Source organism: Empidonax traillii, unplaced genomic scaffold (genome assembly GCF_003031625.1).
Source record: "Empidonax traillii isolate 1590-97213 ecotype Southwest subspecies unplaced genomic scaffold, ASM303162v1 scaffold155:size2260171, whole genome shotgun sequence".
Classification (NCBI taxonomy): Eukaryota; Metazoa; Chordata; class Aves; order Passeriformes; family Tyrannidae; genus Empidonax; species Empidonax traillii.
In genome coordinates, this window is record NW_020955348.1 from 2,074,164 (window position 1) to 2,092,796 (window position 18,633).

The following is an 18,633-nucleotide window of genomic DNA, read 5'->3' on the forward strand; positions in this document are numbered from 1 at the left end:
TCAACAGGATTTGAGATTGATCCTTTTTTGTTTGTTTGGAGGACACAAACTTGAACACATGAATACAGCTTGTGCTGCTCCAAATCATTCTGCCTGCAGATACATGGGAAGCGGCATCCTATATCAATTTCAATCACTACTGCTTGGCTTTTAAGCTCTTTATTTCATTCAGAATACTTCTTTCCTGCTCACACAATCCTTATTTGTTATTTGTGATGCCTTTATTTCATGATTTACATCCAGTTTGCAACCGCAAATGATCTCCTGTTGATCTGCATTTAACCTCAAATCTGTAGGTGTTCAGTTAAAAAAAAAGTTGTTTTCTACACAAACCTCCTCATTTTAATATTAAAAAAGGTGCCATCTTCATTCTCTTAGGAATATAGGAAGAAGAATTTCCCTTTCCAATGGAAGATTTTTCATGACCAGCCTAATATTTAAGATCTTAATCCCAAAGTTCCTAGGTTATGGTTGGTAGCAAAAAACAGTTATTTTGGACTGATTTTTCATGCCAGATGGCAGTGAAAAACTGCCACACTATAAAATTAGCAGAAATACTGCAGAAAAAAGCTGACAACAGGAGCCATGTAGTTTGCTAAGGAATAGAGAATAATGCAACTCTAAATTTCCAGGTAGAGAAAAAGTAGGAAAAATTAGATCTGCCATGCACACAGGAGAACCCTCTAGTGAAGCAACAGAAGAAAAGAGTTCTTATGCCACACGTATTTAAATTAGTCTGTCTACTTACACTCACAACGTGTGTTTGCATTTCAAATGGTGCAGTAGTGATTAACGTGATAGAACAATATGGAAATGTACAAGGTGAGCTAAAAGTCAATACAAAAACCAGCTTTAAGTCACACACCTTGAGCCTGGCCAAAGAGCACATCAGCTGAGCTCATGTTCTCAGGTGGAGTGCAGTTGATTAGAGATGCGACATGTATGTGATTTACTCCACTGAAGAAAGCAACCCCTCTATTTGGGATTTTATTTGCATTCTCAGGATTTGTCATTTGGGATTATGTAAAATTGGCAGCTGCTTATAATTATTTGGGGTTTGAGTAGCAATAATTAAAAACATCTGCCTTTATCTTAATACTACCAGACTTAAACCCCTGAGCTCGGTTATACCTAACTTCAAAGCTGAAAGCAAAGAATAAAAGAAAGCTTCACATATTGCTAACAAATTTTCAGTGATTCATTTATATGTACAACCAGTTATTCAACAGCCTTCAAACCTTTAATTATCTTTTAAATATATGTAATTTTGCACTTCTAATTAGATAGCAATTTAATGCTCTCACAGGGATTCAGATGGGCTGTCTTTTTTTTTGAAATGTAAACTCCAATAGGAATAATCATTGGCATTCAAGTGATTGAATTCTTCAGTTATTTAAATGAACGTGAGGCATTTACACTGTTCAAATCATTTAAATATTCTGCTGTCAGCTACAGCTGTAGAGTTTTATGGAGTTGCTGAATAAAGCAAGGGTAAGTGTAGGTTATCTTACGTTCCAGGCGGGACTCCCCAGAGAGAAATGAGATTTGCTGCTTATGAAAGGCTAACACTGCTTAAGTGGGGCATTAATGTTTCCCCTGAGACTTGGATTTCTCTGTTTTTCTATATTAGGAGAAACAAATTTTCCCAGAATTTACAGCTACAAAAGACTTAATACTGATCTAGCAATCTTCAAATACTCCAGGTCCTGTAGCTTAATACAATATATTGTGACAGTCCACATTTTAAGTTTAAAATGGTAACCTACTCAGGCAGCTAAACCACCAGTATATTTTGTGAGGGCATTGTGATATTTTACATGGGCTTTGATTTCTATGTGTAACTTTCCCTAATTCGGACTGATAAATTAAAGATATGCATCCATGTATAGAAAGCATTGTATCAGTTGGATTCATTTAGACTAATAAGTAGAGTATTCACATACAGACATTCATAAACTCCCATTACAAGCCTTCCAGAGCTTATACTGAGAGTAAGAATATATGCCTCCATCTTCTCAGAGATAGAAGATTTCGATTTTTTTTATTACAAAATCCTTAATAATCAAGGATGTTATGAGATTAATTCATAAATCAGAACATGTTTTAACCTTGTTTTTATCAAAAAAATGGTAGAATCTGAACAAAAGATGCAATTTGATTCAAGAACATATGCATTTGTCTTCAAATGCGTGTTTTCTTTAATTAAGGAACTCAAGGTCCTTGTTCAGGATCTTTGAGTATTCTACCCTAAATGAACCTAGCAATTATGGAAAAAAAATCCCTCTTCCACTCCTTGAACAAAAATAAAAATTCCATTGCTAACCATGGATCAAAAAAGCCACGGGCTTCATAAAACCTAGTAGCAATCTTGCTATTATTCATTGAAAGCCACCAAACATTGGGGCAGAGAGGCAACAGTACAAACCCCCGACTCCAGATAAGGTTCACAAGGGTGGCAATCTGTGACTGTGGCAGACAATAATCTTTCAGTGACATTCCTTAATTTCTCTGTAATCCCACTACACTTTCCTGAGAAATCAATTCTCCTCTGGCACCAACCTTTAACAGACTGTACAGTGACAGTTGCAGCAACGAGCAAGCAGCCACGATTAATGTGGTGCTTGTTTATAAGTGGACGTAGAAAGTATTTGTTTCTTACTCTCCCTTTACATTGAGTAAACTAATTTCTTTGGCAAACTGTAACAGCGTGATGACATATTTTACATTTTAAAATTTAGTGGTGTAACACCTGGTATACTGCAAGTGTTAAGAGGCTATTGAAAAGCAGGTGATTCAATCTGCCATAATCGCTGCTGAGGAAAACTGTGTCCTCGTGTCTACATTTCAACATGGGTAAGAAGCCTCAGAAACCAAGTTACTGCCTCGAAAATCTCAAAATTCGTTTCTGAACTCCCAAACATTTTTTTTTTTAAACAGTGAATTGGGGGTTTCAACTCAGTATGAAATTCAAAATTACATCACACAACTGGAAATATTCTCATGTGGGAAAAAAACCCCACTACACTGTAAAAGTACAGACTTTTCATCAAATTCAGCAGATTGGAGCATTCTGATGCAACAATACTAAAAAAAAAAGAAATTATGTTATTAGCATCAGCTATAGTTTCTGGAGTTCCCACTGGGGTACTCTTGCTAGGAAAGGCGACTTAGGTTGTAATACAGGAAGACAAGCAAAGCGTACTGTCGTGATACATGATTAAAAAAAAAATAAAAAAAAGAGAGAGAAAAAAAAGAAAGAAAAAAGGCTTTGAAACAGAGCCGAGGGATGACCACGGCAATTTTCCACCTCGATTCCAGTCGGGATGTGTTCCCGGGATGCGTTCCCAGGCTGTGTCACCGCGGCTCGTCCCGCTCCCCCCGCGCCCCTCAGCGGTGCTGGAGCGCCACCGCCTGGGCCGGCCCCGCAGTGCAGCCTGTCCGGGGCCGCCGCTGGATGAAGGAGCACGGCTGGAACAAAATCCGAGTTTCTGAGGGGTTAACAGGCACTCGGACACTTAATGGGAAAGGTCCCGGGGCTGCTACAGCAACAGTCCCAGCCTCTGCGAGTACCTGCTGAGGATTTAGGTAGCACCTTCCTCTCCTTCCTGCGATCCCTCCCACCGGCTGCCCATGGGCACCCAACTGATCGTCCTCACCAAAAGCCAAGCTTATTCAAAGAAACAAAACAAACAAACAAACAAACAAACAAAAACCCCCAAACAGCAGGAGAAACAAGAGAGGAAATTTCCAAAGAAAGCCTTTTTAAATATAAATCCAATAGGATAATCACCAAGATAATATAGCCAGCTTAGTGATTCCACGTATTGGTCACTGTTAGATAAAAATCTGGTGCCAGAGGAAGCACTCTTTGCTGTTTGCTATCCTGCCTCTCTGCTTTGTGTTCCAGAAGACAATTCCTTAAAAAACAAGTACATCAGCTTCAGAACTAACAGATCTGGCCACTGGGGTTAGGAATCTGAGAGTCCAGTAATATTCTAATTTTACATAACTGTAGGAAAACAAGAGTATAAACCAGTGTGGATCAAGTCAGATCAATGAAACTTGAGTATAACTCTAAGACACACAAATAATTTTAGATAATATCTTTAAGGAACTATCTAATTTCAGACCTATATGCCTATTTCCACACACTTATTGTTACAAATTTCATGAGATGTTTTGTCATTAGTTACAACAGTATGAGGATTTGGCCTGCAATATTAAACTAAGGACGCAGGCCAGCAATCACTTCACTCTCAAAAACTCCACTGAAGTCAACAGAAGACTCTCATTACCCACTACTGACAGAATCCAGAGGTAGAAATGACTCTTCCAAAAAATGAACAGACCATGAATATATCACAAGTTCCCCTAGCTGACAGCTCATGGGCTACCGCCCAACATTTTGATTTTAAAAGGTATGATTGTATAAGGTAATGAAATAAGTGCCTTCAAAATGTATACTGGGGTGAGGGATAGTAACAGCACATCACCTTTTGCCTCATTAAAACATAACAGAAATAAGGGAGAGGGTGACACCCTCTGCCAGTCTAAGCTATCCACTGCTCCTGGATTTCATTACCATCTGTAAGATGGTAAAAGTAAACTGCTTCTATAGAGGCTGGAAGTTTTTCACTCCCTGATATTTATATGTTTGGGTAGCAGAGGTCCTAATTTCCATAAAACAAGACGATACAAATATGACAAATTATGACAAATCATCTGTAGGGAGTGTAGAGATGAACAGTCACTGGAGCACGTTAACTGGACTAAGGTCTGAGCTGTCTATACCTGGATATGTAGATTTAGTGACTCACCACTGAATGGTGAAAAAGCCAATGGGATAATTTGTAAGAGCCATTTCTGTGAATTGTATTGTTTATTGGTCAGTAATTATCCATATTCTCTTCAGGTATTTTCCTCCTTTCCATAGTTGCAAAAAAAAAAAAATCTACTACCCAGAATCATGGGTGATATTCTTAGAAGAAAAATGACAATTAAATAATTTAAGATTGCTTCCAAGATACTATGGTCTGGGTTGCCATTAGATTGTCTGTCCATTTTACTGTGAAGTTACTCTGAAAATACTTTTCCATTCACCAACTGAAGTTTCCCTGTTGCACTTTTCATAAACTCTACTCCAGTTAAAAAATAAACAGGGAAACAATAAGTGCAAATACAAATGTTAATTAAGTGTATAATTCCTAGTCCAAATCTTAGAAAGACAAATTCTTTTGCTGGATGAAAACATCAGATGCGCTAATGACTTAATAAATCACGCTTTTCAATAATTTTATTTTCATACTACATTATCCCCCCAGTTAATGTTTGTTTTCTACTAAAACCCTGTTGAAATCAGAGATTACTTGAAATGCCTGCAAGAGAAATACATATGGCAGCCATGTGGATACAGCAGTGGAACTATTAATACCAAGGCTTTGCTGGGAGTCACTAGTGATGGAACACTTGGAAGTGCTGTTCCTAAACAATGATGCAACCAGGAATGTACCAGTTCTCTGGGGCGTCAAGTTGATAAACATTTGCGTAACAGGCACTTTATTTTTCTTTCTCTGATTAATGCAAACAAGATGATAAGGGAAACTAAAGGTAAAATTTGACGCTATTTCTCTTTTAGTACAAAAATCCCTAGTGATCCTATTTTGCTTAAAAATATGCTTTAGTGAAATTTCTGCACATATATTAAATTAACTTTAACACTTTAGCATGACAAATAGGGGTTATTACACAGTGCTGGAGCATTCCGACATTCCATTTCACTGTAAAATGAACATAATTACAGCAATTTTTGGCTTTGCTATTTTGCAGTAATGGAGGTCTGCATCTTCTGCAGAAGCAACTTGTATATTTATTTTCCCTGGGTTTTTTTTTTCATGCTAACCTTTGTTTCCAGATTTAAATTTACCAAGAACTATAATGTGTTATAAAGCCATATAAAGTAACTGCTCTATTGTATTTAATTATTTTTCATTTATATTACATTATTCACACCAAGAAAAAAACCAAATGCAACATATATAGCAAAATGTAATAGACTGATAAATAGTATTCTTACCAAAGGCCTCAGTTCTGGATGAGTCAAAATATATCCATTGTTTGTAATTGCAAAAGCATATCCATGAATACCTAACTGTAAAAGTAAATGAGAAAGAAATACTAATTAGCAATTCATAAGCCTTATCCACAGTGTTTTATTACAACATAGGCAAAGATACTTGACATTTTGTGAAAATGAGAACGTGACATTGTGATGAATTCAGCACGTAGTATAAATTTAAAATGTCACAAACACTCTCCTATGCAGGTCACTTGTTTCTGTGTTGCGTAACACTTGTTGTGTTATAGTGAGTTATATATACACATATATATGGGATGCCACAGCCTGTGACACACACCATGTGCCCAGCACAGAGGTACTGGAATTTAGTAAATTCACCTATTCCCAGGAGTAGTGAGGCACAGCTTACTTCACCTATTCAACAGCTGTTGTTAAAGAACCATTTAAATCAAAGATAACGAATGTACAGCTATAGCAAGCAAGCAGTGACCTGTCATATGTGATATTTACATTTTCCCATTTATAGGCTCTCTGTTAATTCCAGTTCATCTGAAGCCACAGAAGGCATATTTCTAAAGAAACTCCTCTAAATATACATATTTGTACTAAATGGAACTGGAGATTATTCGAGGACAATGAAATGCTTTATGAGGTCTAGCAGTATTGGTAATCAAATTTAGCATTGTACTTATTTAAATAACAATACTAGTCTTTTTGACAATACGCCTATTACACAGTTGATTGCATCCACTGAATGCAATAAATGTACCTTCAAATCATTCACGTGGTCATTCAAACATCCCTTCTTAGCATAAACTTGCTGCTTATGCAGAATTTTTCTACAGGTTCACCATGTAACGTTTGCCACACAGAGCACATCTCACTATCCTTTCTCACCTGCTTTTTTCAATTCTTAAGTAACATAATATAACACCACATATATATTTTCTTATTTTTTTAGCAACTTAATGCACTGGGCTATTGAGAACAAATAAAGTAAAAATCAAACTCAAAATTCTAGAACTTTCTTGCTTTAATGTTCACTTTAGAATTCTCACTACTGAAACCCTTTTTATTTTACTTGAGGGCATTCTTAAATGCTTTGCTAAAGTGGGTCCTTAGGAATTTGTCTAACATGAAGCGACATGAGCAAGGCTGACAAGTCAGAATCATTTCGAAGAGGCAAAAAGGAGAGCAAGCCTATCAGCTTCTGTAATTCTCTGGAAGTACAAAACCAGAGCACGATACTGTGGCGAGGTCACAGGGAAAACACACCAGGTTGATTTATAGTGTCTCTGTGTGAATAATTGTATATGGTCAACTGTATCTGCCATAGAGAAGATTGTTTCATAAATTAGCGGTTTTCCTAAAGCAATAAACTTCAGTGAAAGTAATAGAAGGTGATATGTTCTTGGCATCTCTTCATAAAGGGGGGATAACCAAAATAATAACAGTGGACATATTTTACCTATTATAGTATGACAGGGGAATAAGCTGTTGGCTAAATAGCAGATCTCAAGTATAATTGTCTGTGTTCATAGCTGGGGAATGACATCCAAGCAATGGAAGTCAGGTAAGGAAACAAATGTGGGTGGTATAATTCACAGGAAAAAATACCCAGACTCCGAGGGTAGTATTTTATTGTGTTCTGGGCAATATGTGAAATTGCACAGTCTCTGCACATAAAATGCCTTGGTTTGAGAGATACTCCCACTTACAGCAGCATTGCCATTTTGAACCTTGAACTCTGTCTCCAAATGGTAGATTCAGAAACAAAAAAACCTTTTTCTAACTGCTGTAAAATGCCACATGGAAGTCCTATATTACTAAATTCAATCCCACCTTATTCAAGAGGAACTGCCACTGACATCTGGGGAAGTTTAGTCTAGATAACGACTGCTGAAAATAGCTTCTGGTTATTATCCATCTTCCCTGGCATAAAATCGCCCTCATCGAAGCTGAGAGAATTCCAGGTCAGCAGATTTCTCTTTCTAAGCAATCATTTTATATCCCTGTGTGAATTTTATTTCATGTGTTGCCTCTACAGGAATGGATCCCAGGGGTGATTATGCTCCTGCCATTGCAGTCTTTGTTTATGGTATGTGAGACTGGAAGTTGTAACTCAAGTGATTTCACTAATCTAACTGTATTGCACGATATTGGTGCCTCCTGTAATAACCCTCACTTGCAGGACCTCCTGCAATATAAAATGTACCTTCAAATAAAAAGTCTAATATTCAGCAAGAGGATTTTATATTGCTTTCACAGAAAACCAAGTCTTAAAAATTTCTCCTTTTCTGAATTACTATGTTGCAATACCTGTTATTTAGGGCCCCCACTCTCTCTAGTTCTTGCATTCAGACTATGTCCAAATCTTAGAGATTACTTAGGAATAAAGTCACTGGGATATGGTTTTTCCTATCCAGCCATGCACAGCCAAGTTTTTGTTTCTGCAGGTACCACAACACTGTTCTTCCTTCTCATTACAAATGAAACTTGCTCTTCCCATAGCTCACTAGAAGGCTGCTCCAAAGATTGTTTCCATTGCTTCCAATTTTGCAAAGGAGCACATTTTGCTCCTTCCTCTGCTACCTTTTACTGATGCAATATTTCTGCAAACACAAACGTATAATATGAGTTGCTGTTAACAAACTTTGTTGGTCAGTGTACTGAGAGTGTTCCCTGTTATTGATCCTGATCAGCAATGTCTCTGTCACTGTGTTCTGATATCAGTGTGCACTCATCTGCTGCCTCTTCCCATAGTGTTCAACTTTTTTCCAACTGGGACAACCTTTCTGCTCCATTTGCATAACACCTGGCCTGTGGGATCCAGGTCACAGGAAATTAATCCAATACACCTTATCAACGTTTTTGCCACTATTTTATGCATTATTTTTATCAAAGTCTCATTTCATTTAAATTTTCTAGTTACTGCATGTTAATCTAGAAAATCATTTGGTAATTGCTTATGTATTCAAATTAGCATTAAAATTGATATGAGGAATTTTTTTGTCCTAACTAGAATTATCTACAAACACATGTGAGAATATTCAAAGCTATCCACAAGTCAGCTTCTTCTTTCACCCTCTTGGAAATCAGTAAATGAGAGCATGGCAGCCAATTAAAAGGAAAGTGTAATATGCTCAGTATGGGTACATGTCAAAAAGTACCTATTCCAATATCTGCACTCCTTAAAACAGGCTGTCTGCAGCGTCATGTTATGTGCTTGTTTGTCATGCAAAAATATTCCACTAGGAATTAACTGGAAAACATGAATTTAATGTTCACTTGTGAATTAAAGAGCACTATAGTAAAATATTTCAGACATAGAGAAGTAGTGACATACTAATGTATTGCATCAAACTTAAATGAAAGGTAATTATATCCTTGCATTTGCCTGAAGCTTATTTTTACTGAGTTAAACACATTTCAAAAGAGATATAGTGTATCAAATTTTAAAAACTTTAGTGATAATTAATTTTTAAAAATTTTATAGTAGAGTTGTCTCTGACTTTGGAAAACTAAGTAGAGGGAAATACCTAGCAAATGCTGGGGAGGAGGGAAGGAACCACTTGTCTGGTTAGGAAGGAACTTGTCTAAGTTCCTGCAATGTGTCACTTGCTTTAATTCCAGGAGTCACAGAATTTGGACAGGAGGTACTACAGACAAACAGGAAGCCTAAAGCCAGGTTAAAGATAGGTTTTCATAAAAAGTTACAGAATTTTTCAGCCTGAATTTCTGCTTATTTTGCATGGTGTTCTGGCTAGATTGTGCGGTTGAATAATTTAACTGATTTGATTACAGACAATACTTAATATTACCTTCTAGAGCACATTGATCCCAAAAATGTGAAGATCAAGCCATATATTAATTTTGATACCAAAAACTGCATTTGATTTCAGACATTGCAGAACTAAAATTCCTGAGAAAAATTAATGAAATAATGGAACTACATTACTGTAAAATATATCAATGTACTAAATAAATTATATTTTTGGTATTATACTGAGTATAAATGATATCTCATCATTTCTGTATTACCTTGTATTTTGGAATTGTTTTTAAAAGCTCTTTAACTGGAACATCTGTGCCAACTACTCCCAGAAGAATCCCTTTAGACCTCTGAAAAGAACAATAAAAGATGTACTCAGAACCACAGTAATAAAAACATTCTCACCACTTATTTCACCTCACAGCTACACTGCAGAAGTGATTACAGACAAATAATTTAAAAAGTGGGGAACTCAGCTGATCAAGCAGTAATTTAATCAATAATATTGCTCCTTCCTACTTTATCTGCAATTCACATAGAAAAGGTATGCAAGCGTTTGAGAGTGAATCCTTCAACAGGAAAATTTCACACGCAAAATAGGTTTTCAATTTAAAACTACTGTTAAAAATGTTACTCCCTTCTTTCCCAATTTCTCCTGCCATTTCATAAACAAAAGAGAAAGACGAGGCATTAAGGGGAAAGTACACTTAGCTTTCTTTAACAACCTGTTAAATTATTAAAGATAAACAGACATAAACATAATCTAATTAAATTCTGAGTTATATCAGTGCAAAGATGAAAATTATATAGATTATTCTCTGTAAAAAAGTAATACAGAAGTAAGAAAACCCAAAGGCCTAGTGTCATCTGAGGTTTTCTCTTAGACATAGGGTTTCATCATTTTATATTGGTTTCTAGAGTATAGTTATTTGGAATTGTTTTTCCACATTTTTATGCTAATAAAGGGATACTAACTACAGACAAAATAAGAAGTGAAGAAAAATTTTAGAGTTGGCTAAAATGTTATTAAGTCCCTGAAAGCAATTTCATTGCAGTCCCATCATTACCATATGACAGAAATAGTCTGAATACTTACAGTCTCATTTTGCTTACTAAATACTGGCATGGCAACAGTTGTCATCAACACCAATCCCTGATCATCAGCAAGCTGTATTTGAAAAAGAAACACTATCTCTAAGAACTGTGGAACAATTACAGACATGTGATTGCATTTTTCAATTACAATTTTTCATTTTAAATGAGATAAAGCAATATATCTAAATGATACTTATGCTGTTAAACTTGCAGTCAGTGCAGCCCAGCCCAGCCCCAGCCCCATCTGAACTGTACCAGCTCTGCCCATCCCACCACCTCCACCGACAGGAAAGATGCCTCATCTTCATTCCTACTGCAGTTCTCCCATGAGAGAGAAGGGGCTGAAACGCGGATTGTGGAAGCAGCATGTGCAGTAGCAAAGCAGCTGGAGGTCTGTTCTACATCTCTCCCAGTGTCAGCTCTGCCAAAATTGCCTCAGGCTCTTTTCTCGCAACAAAGAACAAGAGGTCATGAGCTGCATGCACTTTGTTGGAGTCCAGGCTGAGATCTCATCAGCCAACACAGCTGAGGTAGAAAGGCTGACAGCCAGTGAGGATCCCAGGAGCATCTTTGCTCCATCCGGTTTCAGTTCGCTGGACAGAGGCGGCATGAAGCATTAGCTGATTCTGCACATCAGGTTTCAACGTATTTCTTCAATTTCAGGAGAAAGCAGATCTTCTGACCTTGGTTCCACCCAAGAGGAACATGTAGAACGCTTATCATGGGCCATAGGGGAGTGACAGTGCTCAGACTATCTCTCTTGATGCCCTCTGGGCAGACTAAATCTCTGCCCTAAAGCAGAGACTAAAAATGCGATGCCCAAGACAAGCACTCCTGTGTGTGCCTGTAGATCTTCACCATCTACATATGATGCAGGAGGCTGAGAGTTACTCTTAGACTCTTTGTGTTCATAGGGACAAATGCTTAAAGTTGAAGAGGCTTATCCAACATTTAAAAATTTGACACAGACAGTTATAATGTCAAGTGGAGATTTGGTAGAATACAAAGTCTGCCTTGCTGCACCTGTGTTTAGCCAAACGGACACGGCAATAGAGAACTTCCTGAGAAATACTACAGGTGACAGTCACGCCCAACTGCAACTGTGATATTCTCCTACTACTCCTACATCAGTATCCCACTTTCTGTACTCAGGTAGAATTTCTAATATTTTTTTCTTTTTTTTTCTTTATTGTTTAAAAGGTTTTTGTTGTAAAGAAGCAACAGCTATCAGCTCCCCACATCTTCAGGAAAGTCATTTGTAATGATAAAGATATCTCATGAAGCATATTTCACAATAACAAATCAGACAAACAAAATCTAGAAAATTTCTTGACTTGCAGCTCCCAATCTAATTCAGGAGGATTTCAGTTTCCCAAATAAGTATATTTTTTGAAGGAGGGCACTATCTTAATGGTGAGAAGGAATGTTTGCAGACATCAGACAGGAACACAAATGGGGTTGACTCAAGAAGGTTTACATTCGATAAGGAATCACTAGGGATAAGGTGGAATTTATGGTCATGTCCTCTTCTTTTTTTTTTTTTTTTTTTTGTTTTCCTTGGTCATAAGAAGAGATATGTCCAGCCTTAATATAATCCTTGATCTATTAGGGAATAATAGTAAGTTACTAAGCAAAAAAACCACAAAACCCAAAACTTGGCAAAACATTGGGAGTTCTAAGGTTGGACTTGAAACTCAAATGTTGCCAAACTAGTGAAAGAATTGACTCTCCTTGGCCAGAGCAGAACATTCAAGCACACTGACATGATTAGTATGGAGAGAAGCCTTCTGAGGTATCACAGTCAATAGTTCCAAACCCATACACACCAGGGAGTGAAAAAGCATTCTGCTGATTATGAGGTGACATTTTGAAGTGCTTAGAGATTTTATATGATTGCCCAGGGTTGTTCTTCTCTGACATCATGCATTTGTCAAGTACCAGAACAGTAATATTTTATGAGTCCACTCACTCTCAAGAGATTACTAGAAACAATTTAATGGATAGGATGTGGCCAAGGGACTGTCAGTAGAGTTTTAGGGTACTTGAAATTCTTTAAATGGAGGAAAAACCCCCAGAGACTGTAGTTCCTTGGAAATTCTAAAAGAACAGCTCACTAACTCTCAAAACTATCTGTGGGAGCATGTAACAGTGATTGCCCTGTACTTATGAGATATCTACAAGTACCATCTAGAGTTGGCTGCTGCAATCACTTCTACAGAATTGCAATTGTATAATCCAGCCTGTTTCATTTTTCTGTTTGTTTGGCCACATGAGCAGGTTGTTGGCCACTACCACAAGTGAAGTCAGCAAATAACTGGCTGAGTAATGACTCGAATTTGCAGTGTTTTACTGAGTCATCAACTCAAGCTGCAGCATTTGCTTCACAAAATTGTTAGATAGTGAAGAATTGGCAAGTTCTTTGGCAATTCAATTGGCAAATCTGCTTGGCAATGACATTTTGGCAGAAATGCTTTGAAATAGTAGAATGTTAGCCACTGGCTATTTCTGCTAAGACAATTAATGCTAGAGTCCACTAAAAAAATCCAAAGGAAGTAATGATCTAGGTATTTTGCATTGTTGCTTTTCAAGTCTGACAATTTCTTACATGTAGCAGAGTTCAAAGAGCTCATGCAAATGTTTGAAAAATTTAGTGATTCTGAGGAAAAAACCCTCAGACCAGTAATATATGCTCTAATCACTGATAAAGATTCAGCTTATAATAGTTATATTCAGAGCAAACACCGATATCCTCAGGACTGGCTAGAATTTTTATTTTAATTACCATTTAATTAGAAGTTAACACAATGAAAAATGTTAAGTATCACAAACAGTAAATAATGATAAAGTCTCTGAATGACTGTATTAAATCTAACAGTTCATGTTATTGTGTAATTAGCAATAAACTGCTTTGTTACTCAATTATTATATGCTTTTCCCTAAAAGAAAATGTAAACAATCGTTATGATTCCCAAACTCATCAACTGGACACCACAAATTCGTAGTCCAACATGCACCAGTACATTCTGTCTCAGAATTGCTACTTTGGATCACATTGGCAAGAGAAAGTAAAACCAGACCCCCAAAGAAAAGCACAGTTTTCAACTACTTCCTAGGATTTTCTAAGTTATCACGACATTCATCATCTAAAATGACGAATGAAAGAAACAGCACCAGTGATCTGCCACAGAAAGTTGCTCTGTTGAAAAGATGTAGTGGTAACAGTTTTAGGCAGAAAACTATACAAGGGTCATGGACACTCAGTGTGAAAAATGCTGAGCAAACAATAACAAAACTTTAAAAAAAAAATAAAATCTCAAGAATGAGGAAAAATGCATTCCCAGGCTAAATGTCTCTTGGGTGTTAAGAATAAAAAAACAGAACTTACTCTCTGAGAAGTCAAACAGACCTGTAATGCCTAGCAGGAACAGTTTCATAATTGGAGAAAAACACTTTTTAGAAGATTTTAATTTCTACAATTTTCCCCGTAATTCCTTGCTGTAGAGGGTTACCTCCCCTGCAGACCAAGCCCAAATACATCTTCAGAAACAACCAACAAAGATCCTCCTAGTGTAAGCCACTTCAAGTTTGGCCTCACATCCAGCACTGTGAGACAACAGCACCTCATCAGCAGGAAACAGATCCAAAGGAACGCTAAATCAAACTGTTTGTAATTATTCTGTACTTCATTAGATTCAACTTAACTACTATCATTTTATAAAAATGTTAAAATCACTAGTCACGCACTTCAATGAAATAGCAGCTTTGCAAATTTTCTATTTTCTATTCCCAGTGACAGTTAATTTAGCTCTTCAAAGTATAAGGTAAATGATGTAGGAAATGATAAATGATGCTCCCAAACAGCTGAGAGATGAAAGCATCGAGATAAAAAGAGGGCACAGCACTACTTACAGAAGTTAAGGGTTAACACAGAAAGAGAGAAGAAAGCTGTCAGGAACTTTTTGGCAACAAATATCATAAAAACATTTCTCTACAGAGGAAATTTGATTCCATTTGAGAGAGAATCATTCTAAAAAAAATCCTAAATGTTCCTAAACACAACCACTTGCTTCTGATTTGTGTGCCTAATTTATTCACTTCTACCTCTTCACTCAAGCAAAGTAGAACAAAACATCACAGCAGGAGTAGAGCAACAGCTTTTGACTCCTGCTGTGTTTGCTCAAGAAAGCAAGTAAAGCTTTCCTACTAGGAAACAAAACACCTTTTTTAACTATTAAGGAAGAACAGCTTTTCCTCTTTGATGAATACAAAAAGCTGTTTTCCTAAGCATTTCAAAGATAAAGGTCATTTTGGAAACCAAATCTGAAAATTGGTACATTTGAGTTATTAGTTTATTTTACTGCTATTTTCACAGCCCTGTGGGGTGGCTACCTAAAAACATACAGAAAAGCAACATAGAGGAAAGTAAAATTCATATGAACTTGTTGCATTTGTCTGGTAGTGGTTCCTTCTTTCAGATACATTAGCTCTTCCTAGATATATTTTGTTCTGAAAGCTACATAACCATAGTAAATCAGCGCCTCTATTGCCTGAAATTATGGTGAGGGGGTTTTTTTGGTTGTTTTTTTTTTTTGGGTCTGTATTATTTTTTTTCAAATATAGGATATATCACAAAGATCTTTTCAAGACAAACATCATGGTGCAACTGACATATCCACCTTAAACTCCTCATTCTTCATTTCACCTGCACTCCAATTCTGAATTCGCAATGGTTTGACTTGGAGCAGAGAGCATAACAGTCACAGATTTAATTGTTATTTAACTGTTGCTTGAGAACCTACAGGTCTTCAAAATCAATAGCTAATCGCCATAGAACATTGACTAAACACTGAAAAGACTGTGGCCAAAGTCTGTCACACATAAGACATAACACATTTCAACAAGATGATGAACTATTTATAATGGATACAAAATAGTAAAGGTAAACTTGAAATGCCACATTTTTCTTTCAGATCACTCAAAGATTAAAGTGAACATGTTTAGAGAGACATGACTGTTTGAAATGTTTATAGAGAAAACATTTGCAAGATGATACATAGATTCCAACAAAAATACAGTGCAAGTTCAGACACCATATGGCAAAACACGTACCCCAGTGACTAAGTCATTCATAAAGGCATGCATCAGCTGTGCTGCTTCCCTTCACCTTGCAGAGAGCAAGAGAGATTCTCTTCTTTTGTTCATAAGCTGTCGGGCTATGCTTATAAAAAGGAATGTTTTTTGCCTGAAGTTATCAAAAGCCTTTAGGGATTACTTGTGTCTGTCCTTCCTCCCCATCCCATTCCTTCCTTCCCATCCCTCTCCTCTTTCTCTGCACAAAAGTAGCACACAGTCAACTAGACCACAGTCAGTTATGAATGCATATACAAAATGTGTGGTTTTAGCTCTGCATTCGTTTGTTCAAGCTGTAAACACTCCAAAAATCAGCACATTTGACCTTCTATGAAAACTGTGTGCTTTTTCACTACCCTTGAACTTTAGTAATTTGTACCAAAATATTATTTAATAGCTCAGAATTGTAGACAGCAGAATAGGTAATACAGTACTACATGACACAATCTGGTAAATTCTGCAGCAGCACACTACAGCCTCGCTCTCTCTTCTCTCCGCAAACTAAGAGAAGCATTTGGCACAAATGTTTAGACAAGCAGGTGAGTATGAAAAAGCCCAAGTTAGTCAGTCTAGCCACTCTTTTAGTCCTTCTACTTTTCCTGGAAGCTGTAAACAAAATATTTCTTTAAATCATCTATTTTCAGAAGGCAACATTATCGGTACCATGTTCTGCAACTATCAAAACAAGAACAAACTACAGACACAGCCCAGTGTCACAAAATAGCACATTACCTGCAGATTTGAAATAGAATTTTTTGAGCTCCATGAACAAGAAAATTTCAAATATACATAGCATTATAAAAATAAAAGCTCCCATCTCATATTCTTGCTTTTTAAACTAAAAAGATAATCATTATTAAGTTCTGAATTCCATGGAGGTCCTCACCATTCTTTGAAAGCTATTCATTAAAGATCACTTCACCCATAGCTTTCATTAACAACTGAACTTTTGTCATAATCTATCAATGATGTTAAATTGATTAATTGCTGTGACTCCTTATTAGGAGTCATTAAAGGTACATTACCAAGAACAATAAGAATGATTTGGACAAGTATTGCAATTTCCCAGCGTATTACATTCCTTTTTTCCATTTTAATATTTTTTTACCAAAACCACAAAACCTTTTATAGTTTCTGGAAGCTTTAATTATATTTGTGAACTATATGAGGATGATGCAACAGGCATCAAGCAATTCTTCACCTTTGCCACAATCACTGTGCTACCATGATGTGCAGTGGTGGTTCTGCTAACATACCATATCGATGCAGAAATGGTTTAAAGGCAAGAAGCACATTCTGTGAAAACTATGCAACCTATTAGAGAAGTCAAATGTTGAATGTGTTCAGAGGTGTGCTGATAGATACAGTGGGGATCAGTGAAAGGGTACCAGCTATACCACGGGTTCCGCAGTCTCTATAATAGAGATAAAATGATCCAGAGATGATTCACGTGGAGTAATAGGGTGCTTTTATATTTTGTAATCCTTACTATTATTTCAAATTGTTGATAAAATAGCCTCCCTGTTGTTTCAAAGTTGTAGGCTAGCTCATACATTCGAAGAGCTGCTCTCAGCAGGTTCCTCAGCTGGGCTGGATGTGAACTCCCTGCCTGCAGCCCAGTCCAGAGCCCCTCACAGTGAACTATTTCACTGATCACTGCTGTACCACACTCACACCACCATGGAAACATGAAGAACTGGTGACTGCTTTGAATGACTAAGATTGGATTAAAATATTTTACCTTTTGAGCCTGAGGGAGCTGGAAAACAACAAAACAGAACAAGCAATCATTATATATTAAATTAATTTGAACAGCTACTTTAGCTGTTGTATTAATAAAATCAAAAGCATATTAAAAAACAAACTATAAAGGAAAGAAACTAGAGGAACTAGGTTTACATTGCCAATTGATTTAACTTATTGAGGGCTTTTTAACTGAGTTATTTGACAGCTTCTCTACTAGGTATCACAAAAGTACCATGCAATTTGTTAAATACCACAACAATGAGAGGGATTGTTTTCTCATCAGATATGGTATCACACCTGAACTGTGAAGTAGTTCCATCTTCCTGCACACAAATATAATTCAACATAAAGGTAGTTTTAATTTTAAATGACATCAAGAGCAGATTATCATATTAAAGTAGCAGGCTGTATTTTCCATAACAGAAGAAAGAAAAACAAAATGGTAAGAAAAAGTTAGTAACTGCTTATGCAAACATGTTACAATACATGCATAATATACATTATGCATAGAACAATACATTTCTGTGCTGTAAAGACAAGTATGATTATATGTCCATATATGCAAATAAAAGGTGTTTATGCATATATGCATATTTATATCACACAGATGTTCTTAGACAACCCTGGTTGTATGCACAGTATTTACTGTAAGCAACAACTCACATAAAAAGGCAGGGAGAGCAGGCAGGAGACTCCAATACATATAAAATACCTTGGTTATCAAGAGTTGAAGGATGGGTTTTGTTTTCACTTTAGAAAAGAGAAAACCCATTGTAGGGGAGGAAGTCAGAAAACCAAAGTATTATAGGTTCAA

At 36.6% G+C, this 18,633-nt stretch overlaps 1 protein-coding gene across 1 annotated transcript in view; it reads right to left on the reverse strand.

Moving 5' to 3' along the window:
* CACNA2D3 (calcium voltage-gated channel auxiliary subunit alpha2delta 3) overlaps positions 1 to 18,633 on the reverse strand; it is a 247,363-nt gene that overhangs the window by 94,821 nt on the left and 133,909 nt on the right. Inside the window, exons 11-14 of the mRNA XM_027884815.1 lie at positions 17,815 to 17,832; positions 10,945 to 11,016; positions 10,118 to 10,198; positions 6,074 to 6,148 (exon numbers count right to left, since the gene is read on the reverse strand). Of these exons, the coding sequence (XP_027740616.1) occupies positions 6,074 to 6,148; positions 10,118 to 10,198; positions 10,945 to 11,016; positions 17,815 to 17,832 (246 nt within the window). The remainder of the gene's footprint in view (positions 1 to 6,073; positions 6,149 to 10,117; positions 10,199 to 10,944; positions 11,017 to 17,814; positions 17,833 to 18,633) is intronic.